This window comes from Suricata suricatta, chromosome 16 (genome assembly GCF_006229205.1).
Source record: "Suricata suricatta isolate VVHF042 chromosome 16, meerkat_22Aug2017_6uvM2_HiC, whole genome shotgun sequence".
In the NCBI taxonomy this organism is placed as follows: Eukaryota; Metazoa; Chordata; class Mammalia; order Carnivora; family Herpestidae; genus Suricata; species Suricata suricatta.
Genome location: NC_043715.1, coordinates 56,709,366 through 56,719,154, shown reverse-complemented (window position 1 = coordinate 56,719,154; position 9,789 = coordinate 56,709,366). Strand labels below are relative to the sequence as shown.

The 9,789-nt window shown below is 53.2% G+C and overlaps 1 protein-coding gene across 1 annotated transcript in view; it reads right to left on the bottom strand.

Annotated features, from left to right (window-relative positions):
* Nucleotides 1-342, bottom strand: part of LOC115279901 (flt3-interacting zinc finger protein 1-like) — a 2,772-nt gene extending 2,430 nt beyond the window's left edge. The window contains exons 1-2 of the mRNA XM_029924402.1: nucleotides 194-342; nucleotides 4-109 (exon numbers count right to left, since the gene is read on the bottom strand). Of these exons, the coding sequence (XP_029780262.1) occupies nucleotides 4-109; nucleotides 194-342 (255 nt within the window). The remainder of the gene's footprint in view (nucleotides 1-3; nucleotides 110-193) is intronic.
* Nucleotides 343-9,789: the final 9,447 nt, after the last annotated feature.

The following is a 9,789-nucleotide window of genomic DNA, read 5'->3' as shown; positions in this document are numbered from 1 at the left end:
GGCCCCGGAGGGGGAGCCCGCGCCCGGGGAGGCCGCGTCCGGCTCGGGCCGGGGCAAGAAGATCTTCGGCTGCTCCGAGTGCGAGAAGCTGTTCCGCTCGCCGCGCGACCTGGAGCGGCACGTGCTGGTGCACACGGGCGAGAAGCCGTTCCCGTGCCTCGAGTGCGGCAAGTTCTTCCGCCACGAGTGCTACCTCAAGCGCCACCGGCTGCTGCACGGCACCGAGCGGCCCTTCCCCTGCCACATCTGCGGCAAGGGCTTCATCACGCTCAGCAACCTCTCCCGGCACTTGAAGCTGCACCGGGGCATGGACTGACACGGCCGGGCCGCGCCTCCGCCCATCCGCCCCTCCCCGGGGGCTGGCCTCGGGCCCTAGCCGGGTCCAGAGCCAGGTCCACGGGCCCTGAAGCGAGGGGACCCTGGCTGGAGAGACGGGGCCACCGGACGCCCACACAGGACCCTGCGCTGGAGCGCAGCAAAGAAACGGATTCCTCAGCTCTGGGGTCCGGGGTCCATGAAGAGACCCCTGAGCCTGAGGCCCCGGGAATACATGCTGGGCATCCCCAAATCAGTAGGCAGCCTCCAGGCTGTGGGGACCTGGTAACGAGAAATGGGTCTCCGCAGTACTTATTTTGAGGGCCCTAATAATGAAAGATGGGCACCGTTCCCCCTAAGGGAAGGCTGCCCCTTTTCCTAAGAGCCATCATTCCCGACGACCTTGATCTGGAGAATGTGGGGGAATCATGTCCCCGAATTTTCCCTAGATCCCCTCCAAACGCTACCCACCAGTCAACTGGTGCCCCCCAAAAATGGATATAGCCGGAATCTGCCTTCCCCCACTCCCACCCCATTTCATTCCTTATGCTGAAAGAGGACCAGGGTAGATGTCCCCTGCCCTCAACCCACCTCCCCAATTAGGTCTCCCGCCCCTACTGCAGAATGGATCAACCCTGACGATCTTCCCCACCCCAACCACTAGAATAGGCAGGTTTGAAATCCCTCCCGCCCGGTAGAATGAACTGAATCAGATACATACCCCTGTCCACTGGAATGGGCTGGTCCGGACTGGGGCCAGCCCCCCACCCTCCTTAGGTGACAACGGCAGACACTCCTCCCTGGCCAGGCCAGTCATCACCCATCCTGTGAACTCATCTGTATGGGAGTGGCAGACATTGGGCTTTCCTCCCGCTCTGCTGTAGCACCTGTCAGTCTTTCCATCTCTGTCGGTTTGTCTGTCTCTGTGTTCCCCTCAACCCCAAGGGGGAAGGGGGTTTGGCTAGGGGGTCCCCCGTGAGCCTTGATCTTGCCCCCTCATCCCACTCCCTAATGTCTCCAGGACCCCAATAAACCTCGTCCTGTCAGTCACTGCGGTCTCATTTTCTGATCCTTGGCTCCAGAGAGGTGGGGGTTTCTCCCTCCCTGATTTAGGACAGGGCCCCCCCTAAATAAAGATCTTTCCTTCCTCCCTCCTGACAAATTTTGAGTCCTTTAGTGAGTGCACGACCATTAAAATCAGAAATGGCTTCATCTCATCTACATGGAACCCTGTCCTTTAAACACAAGATCCATCTCCAGAGGGCTAACCATGCTCTTTAGAAACCATTAATCCCCTTGAAACCCAAACTGTCTCCTTACGGAAAAGTCCTGCCCCTAAGCAGAGACCCTATCTCTTAGACTCCACCTCCGGGTGTCCAAATATGTACCTTAGACGCTACAGCCAACTCCCCTGATAGGATTCACCCATAAAGGATGGGGTCAGCCATTTGTACTGTCTTCTATGCAGTAGATTACATTCTTGTACCAAGTGCCTATTCTGTGCCAGGCATTGTAATCCTCTCTGGGGATCCACCAGTAAAGAAAATAACTCCTCATGGGGTTTATATTTTTTTAGTGTGTGGGCGGTAGGGTGGAGAAAAGAGTAATCAAAGACAGGAGAGTGATTTTCAGGTGGTTTTGAGCACTCTGAAGGAGCTGAGGAAAGGGGATGAGTGAGTGAATGGCTGAGTCCAGATGTCTTGTGAGCTCTGCAGAGGTAGCATTTGGTCTGAAACCTGAAGAGGGACGAGAGACCAGCGGGGAGGATGCCTGGATGGGCACAGAGGAGGGAGGGAGGACCTGAGGCGGAGGGGTCAGGTCACATAGGGGCATTTTACAAAGTTCTCACTGGCCACTGAGTGGAGAAGGAACTGGAGGGGTACAGTGGAGTCAGAAGACTATTGTCGTCCAGCAGGAGATGGGGGGGGGGGCGTGGTGAGACCTTAGCGGTGGAAACAGGTGCATTCAAGATGAATTCTGTAGGGTACGTGTGTGTGTGTGTGTGAGAGAGAGACAGAGAGAGAAAGAGAGAGAGTAACTGAAAGGGAGGAATCAGGAGGGTCTGGTTGAGTGGTGGGATTTTGTATTAAGGACAGAAAAGGGGAAGATCCAGTTTGGGTAGGGGCTTATGTGGATCAAGGATTCCATTTCGAGCTTCTTAAATATAAGATGCCAGAGAGATTGGCATTCTCTAACAAGGCTGAAGATGGGCATATCCTGTAAGCCCAGTGCTGGGCACAAGGGTGGGGAAATTCCTTCCCCTGCACTGGGAGACACGTAGAAAAACATTCCCAGCAGCAAATCTGTACAGCCTCAAACTCTGAGCAACTGAAACTCACTGTTCAGGTCTGAATGTCTGCATCCCCATCAAAATCAACATGTTGAAATCCTGAAGCCCAAGGCGACACTATGTGGAGATGGAGCTTTCGAGGGGTGCTTAAGTCGTGACAGTTGGAGTCCTCGGGCATGGGGTTCGCGTCCACATTGCAAAGGCTCCAGAGAGATCCCTAGCTCTTCCCACCATGTGAGGACGCAGCAAGAAGGCAGTGGCCACAAACCCAGAAGAGGGCCTTCTCCAGAAGGCAGGCATGCTGACGCCTTGATCTTGAGCTTCTGGCTTCCAGAACTGTGAGCAATAAATTTCTGTTGTATGTAAGCCACCCAGTCTCTGGTATTTTGTTACAGCAGCCAGCACAGAATAAGCCATCCATCAACAATACACAGCAGGCCAAGAAACAGTGCGTTGTTGTGCTATGGAACACTATACAGCAATGAAATGAAGGCGTGCAGAAATCCACAACTGCACGGAGGAAAGTTACAAAGAAACCCAATGCAAGAAGCCAAATACATGGAGTAGGATGCCATTTATAGAACATTCAAAAACCAGCAAAACAGTTGTTTAGGATGTATTGTGGGTGGTGAACCATCTAGAATAGCCAGGAAAACATTTTCCCATAACACTCAGAATAGTGGGCTTGGACGGGTTAAGCTTGGAGTAGGACATGCACAATCTTCCACCGACTCTGGGCTGGGAACTAACATTCCATGCCTTCATCTGGCACGAGAAAAAAATGTAAAGGAGGGAGACATATATTTAGGAAAGAAAACAAGGGGAAGACATTTATTTTTTATCTTTTTTTTTTTTTTTTTTTTTTTTTGCCTGGAGGTCCACAATTATCCCTTTGAAGGCTCCTGGTCAGCTCCTGGGGAGGCTCAACCTTAGAGATACATCTTCTCCACTCTGCCACCCGGGAACCAGGAAGCAGGACCCACGCTCAGCCATTCCCTGGGGCCAAAAAAAAAAAAAATCTGTCTTGAAGAAACAAGACCCGCCCCCCGTAGATTCAGGCACCCCCGGGGGACAAGATCTGCCCGCTGGGAGGACTGCACGGCCTGGAGCCCAGGGGGTCTGGAAAGGAGCCAGGGTTGTCATGGAGATGCCAGGAGCTAGTGAGGAGGGACCTGTGGAAGCTGAAGCTCTGCCCACCTCACCCTCCAATCCAATCCTTTTTCTTCTGAGACAATAGCAAAAGGGACTCATCATTTCCCCAAGCTGGACCCTGTAACCTAACTCCTCTCACTGTAGCCCCATTTCATAGATGTGTTAACTGAGGCTCTGAAGGGGCGAGGGAGGATTTTACCCTCCAGAGAGCCAGTTACTGGGCTGAAGCTGCCGACTCCCTCGCAGCCAGCCACCTGCACTGTCGCTGAGCTCCTTATTGCCCCGCCCCCCCTACCCGGCCTCAGTCTTCTCCCTTCAGGGGTGTCCCCCTCTCCTGAACCCCCAGCCTCGCCCCTCCTCACTCCTCATCCACTTTTACTCGCGGGGATTTGTACTGAGAGGTGAGCATCTAAGCAAACCGGCCAAGCAGACGCTTGCCCTCAGGGAATTATTTCCATTCTGGTGGAGAGAGAGATAGGCAATCAGTGGGTAATCCGTGAGTAGCCTGATGCTACTTTGCTATAAGAACAGGTTGAAAATTAAGGCAGAGTAAGGACCAGGGGGTGATGGGAGGGCTCTTTTAGCTAGGGCGGGCAGGAGAGGTGTCTCTGAGGACATTTGAAAGAAATGATAAGAGTAAGGGAAACTTTATGAAAATCTGAAGAAAGGGCATTCCGGGAAGGGAGAAGGGCATGTTCAAAGGCCCTGGGGTTCACAGAGAGCAAAAAGGGCGGTGTGGCTGGAGCAGAGAGTGAAGCAGGGGGAGAGAGGTGGCAATCAGTTGAAGAAGGCTCCGGGGGCCTTATAGGGAGGGGTGAGGAACACGAGAGGAAGGGATGAGGAGCACAGGGAGGCTGTTTGTTCAGCTCTAGAGTGACAGGCTGTGATTTCTGGGCGCGGGAGGCTGTCAGGGAGGTAAAGAGGCTGGAAGCAGGAGAGCCAATGAGGAGGCAGTTGCAGTGGGCCTGGCCCCCAGGAGTACAGCCCTGGGCCAATCAGAGCCAGCTCCCGCCCCCTGCGCAGAAGGCCCTCTCTCTCACCTGGGCCCCGCACCCCCCTCCCAGCCTGGGTCTCCCCTGCATCCGGCGGGGCCTCCACGTGGGTCCCACAGGAATTTCTTTAAAACACTAATCGGATCATGTGACTCTTGAGCTTAAAACCTTTTCAATGGCTTCTCAGTGCACTAGAAACGCGTCCAGCATTCCGCCTGGACTCAGAGGCGGGACACAGTGGCTCATGCAGCTCCCGGGCTCTCTCCACCACACGACCGCCTCTGATGTCACAATCCAAAGCCCTCAGTCTCCCCCAAGACAAAAGCCCCTCCCGCACTCCTCCCAAACCATGCTGTTCTCTCTGCTTCACGTTTTATTTCCCACCTCTCCATTCTTGCATTTTCCTTCCTTCCTTCCTTCCTTCCTTCCTTCTTTTTAAGGAAAAAAAGTTAAGCCTTTAAAATATAGATAATAAAATAGCCACACATACCCCCTAGTTATAGACTCAGAAGAACTGAAAACAGCCATTCAGACAAAAACGTATTCTTGAACGTTCATAACGGCACTATTCACAAGAGCAAACAAAAGGTAGAAATAACCAAATGTCCATGAATAAATGCAGTCTACCAATGCAGTGGAACGTGATTCTACCATGAAAAGAAGGACATACTGATACATGCCACAACACGGATGAATCTCAACAACATGCTAAGTGAAAGAAGCCAGTCATGAAAGATCACGTATGATATGACTCAGTCAATATGAAATGTCCACGGTAGGCAAAGCCATGAGAGACGACGCTGGCCATTGCTGGCCAGGGGCTGGGAGAAGGGGATGGAGAGTGACAGCTTCACGGATCTAGATTTCTGTTTGGGGAGACGAAGAACTTCTGACACTCGATGGTGGGGATGGTTGGATGACGTCGAGAATGTACTTAATGCCTGACAGCCATCCACACCCACCCCTACATACTGTCAGCCTTGAAACATAGAGATAGACCTCACTCTCCACAGGTGCCCTTGGATCTGATTGCTTCTCCCTGCTAAAACGTACCCCTTATCCCGGGGCGCCTGGGTGGCTCAGTCGGTTACGTGTCTGACTTTGGCTCAGGTCATGATCTCAAGGTCTGTGAGTTCAAGCCCCACGTCGGGCTCTGTGCTGACAGCCAGCAGCCTGCTTCAGATTCTGCCTCCATCTCTCTGCTCCTCCCCGACTTGATCTGTCTCTGTCTCAAATATAAAAAATAAAACAACTGTGAAATTAGGTGATTAACTAGTTGTTACTTAACCTTCTAATTTCTGTATAAGTCTAATTACATGAAATAGAAGTTGGGGTTCTGATTTTTTACTTCGCTTACCCATTTGGAGTGTCATTGTAACTACTGTATTGTAAATGATGGAAAATAATTGCATATGTTAAAAAAATAGTGTTATATTCTAAAAAAAATTAAAGCTGCCACAAAATAAATAAATAAATAAATAAAACAAAAAAGGTACCCCCCACCCCAAATTTGGTGCTTATTATTTCCAGGGTATTTTTAGACTTTCACTTATATGTATATATATATTCTTTAAAAAGTCGTATTATTGACCAGATGCTTTTAAAAATCAAGCTGTAGGCCTCTGTCATCTGTCCCATCTCTTTGTGAAATGCAAAGGCTCCCAGAGTCGCTTTGAAATGTTTTAGTACCTCACTTTACCATTCTTTAAAATGGGAGTAGGGGCACCTGGTGGCTCAGTCGGTTGAGTGTCTGATTTTGGTTCAGGTCATGATCTCATGGTTCATGGGTTCGAGCCCTGTGTCGGGCTCTGTGGTGACAGCTCAGAGCCTGGAGCCTGCTTCTGGTTCTGTGTCTCCCTCTCTCTCTCTCTGCCCCTCCCCAGCTCATGCTGTCACTCTCTCTCAAAAATAAACAAACATTTAAAAATAAAATAAAACAGGAGAATAATGTGACCCACTTAAGGCAGGAGGAACAGCTGGGGTGTATCTGTAAGGCACTTACATGGCCACACTATTAGTAATTTTCATTTTATTTTTTATTACTCGCCCCCACCCGTGTATTTCTTGTGCCTTTACTTCCTTGAATATGGGACACATCCACGACTTCAAATTCAAAACGTACAAAAGGATGGAGTATAGTAAGTTTCAGTCCAGAGAGTTAGACAGTGTTGCTAGTTTCCTGTCTCCTCATGGAGTTCTTCCAGAAACAAGCCACTGGTGAGTACAGACGGAACAGGGAACAGACTGCCACCTGCCTTTCTTTCCATCTTCCCTTCGCATTATCACTTGGAGCCTTTCAGATTTTTACCCAGCACGTTCCTTCATCTTCTCTTTATTATGATGACACACAGCATTCGGCTGGGCAGATCATGACATCACATTAATCACGACTTATCACTCGAATCCCCCACCGATGGGCAGCTAGCTCATCTCCAGTCCTTGGCAGCGATATGCAATACTGCCCTGACCAACCTCACCCACATGTTATTTTGCATGTTTCCAGACAGGTCTATCTGACGGATGAGCTCCTGGAATTGCTCACGCATTAAGGCTGTTCCAAATTTCACTCACCCTGGAGCACCTGGGGGGCTCAGTCGGTTAAGCGTCTGACTTTGGCTTAGCTCATGATCTCAGAGCTTGTGAGTTCAAGCCTCACATCAGGCTCTGTGCTGACAGCTCAGAGCTGGAGTCTGCTTCAGATTCTGTGTCTCCCTCTCTCTCTCCGCTCCTCCCCCACTCATCCTCTGTCTCTCAAGAATGAATAAATGTCAAATTTTACTCTCCACGGCCATGTACAAGAGGTCCTGTTTCCCACACTCTTCCCAACAATGCTGGCGTGTATTTCACCTTCAACAAACAGTGACTAGCTGCAGCCATACCTCCACAACACAGCTTTTCTGCTCGCATCAGGGATTTGAGATGTCCTGTGGAGGCCTGCGTCTCTCTCCTTCCCATTCACTCGTCCGTCTCATCCCCAGCCCTTGACTTTCATCACACAAGCTTCAGCTGAAACACTGTTACCTCCTGGAAGACCTTGGGGCCAGCTCAGTGCCCTCTGTTCTCTGTGTTTCCACCAAACCCTCTTTCCTGCATCAGAGCACATTTTCCAGGAAAGCAACCGGATCTGTGTCTGACTGTGTCCTCCCTCAGATGGTGAGCTTCCTTCAGACAGGGTGCAAGGGCCTCTGAAGCTCCAGCACCAAGGACAGAGCTAGCCCATAGTAGGTGCTCAGTAGATCTTGGGAGCTTAGGAGGGAGTCCATATGTGTAGCAAGATATATATGCAGAACAGACTTACAGTGGGTGCTCAGTAAATATTGGTCTCGGCAGCCAATGAATATATTCAGGGCTTATCATGGAAGGGGACACGGAGGCCAGGAGAAGGGGACGTCGCTTGCTCGGGCAGCCAAGACGTGGCTGGAATCGGGTTCTAGTCCAGAGTGCCCCCATTTTCACTGAGGCCCCTGCCACCACCTCATTCATCGCGGTCCCCTGGCACCCCCCTCGCCGACACAGTGCCTGGCACAGACAGGACCTGATAAATGTGTATTTGTTGAAGCCATGAATGAATGTGTGTGTGTCTGTTGGGGTGGGGAGGGGAGCTGGTCCTGGCCTCCCAGGCCCGCAGCATCCTCCCCATGCAGGACCCAGGAATCCAAACCGCCCTCCCTCCCCGCCCCCTGGGTCCCCTCGTCCTCCCGCTTCCGGCTTCCCAGCCAGTCTTTCCTCTTTGGGGCTCCGTGGAAAGGCCGGGTTTCCGGGGGGAAGGCTTAGGCGGTGACACCGAGCCCAGCCTCCTCCACCCCCCACCACGCTGGGGCCCTCCCTCCCTCCCCGCCACCAGCGTCCGCGTTTGGCCGGCCTCGGGGAAGGAAGAAAGGAGCAAAGGAGGCGGAGGTAAGAACCTGGCGCCCAGCGATCAGGTCCGATACTCAGGCCCCGGGCCCAGAAATCTGCGAGGCCTCGACCTGCGGCCCCAATTTTGCTGATCAAGCCTGTGGGGAACCGCAAGCTGGGCCCAGTGGGGAGATCGGCCCCCCTAGGGACCTAGGGATCTGGACCCCAGAAGCCTTGATGGGGGGCGGGCGTCCAGGGGCCTGGCCCCCAGCCGCCGCCTCCTTGGAGTATTCTGGCAGCTGAGCCCCCAGCCCCCTCCTCTCTCTTGTCTTCGGAGCCCAGCCCCCTCCCTCAACCCTCTCTGCCACTGGGACCCAGGAATCCATACCCCTTCAGTACAGGGGTGGATCCCAGCCGCCTCCCAAACCTGGGGTTCCAGGCCTCAGCGCCCACTCCTCTCGGTCCCAGGAGTACAGCCACCCAGCCTCCTCTCTGGCCAAGAGTCTGAGCCAGCCCCCTATTCCCTGCCTCTCCCAGACACCTGGTCTGGGCACCCACATTCCATTTCCGGGGCCTCACAATGTGGAATTCCTCCCCCTCCACTCGGGCACCTCAGGCGGGTTCCCAGCCCCTCCCAGCCGGGCCCCTGGAGAAACAGCAGTTGGCTCACTGTCTCCGGTCTCCTCTTCCGTCTGTGTCTCTGGCTTGTTCCCTCTGTCTGTCTCGCTGTCTCCCCCACCTCCCCCTGCTGTGGTTCTTCTGATCTCCGTGTTTGCACCCTCTCTCCCTCAATCTCTTTGTTTTCTCTCCATCTCTGTCTCTGCTGGGAGTCCCGTCTCTCTCCTGCTGTCTCCCACCATCCTGTCTGACCGCTTCTCCTGCCGTCTGTCCTTCTGTCCCCATGTCTGTCTCTCGTCTTGTCTTCCGTCTTGCTGGCTCTCTCCTTTGCCTGGCTAAATCTCTGACCGTCTCTGCATCTGCATCTCTCTCTGTCTCTGCTTCCCCCCCCCATCTCCCCTTATCCAACACCCTCCCCACAATGTCTCCCTGTCTCCCCTTTCTCCTTACAGGCATGGATCCGCAGCCCCCTCCACCCGCCCAGGGCAGCCCACCTCACCGTGGTCGGGGCCGGGGCCGGGGTCGGGGCCGGGGCCGAGGCCGAGGCCGTGGCAGGGGGGGCGCCGGAGCCCCTCGGGCACCCCT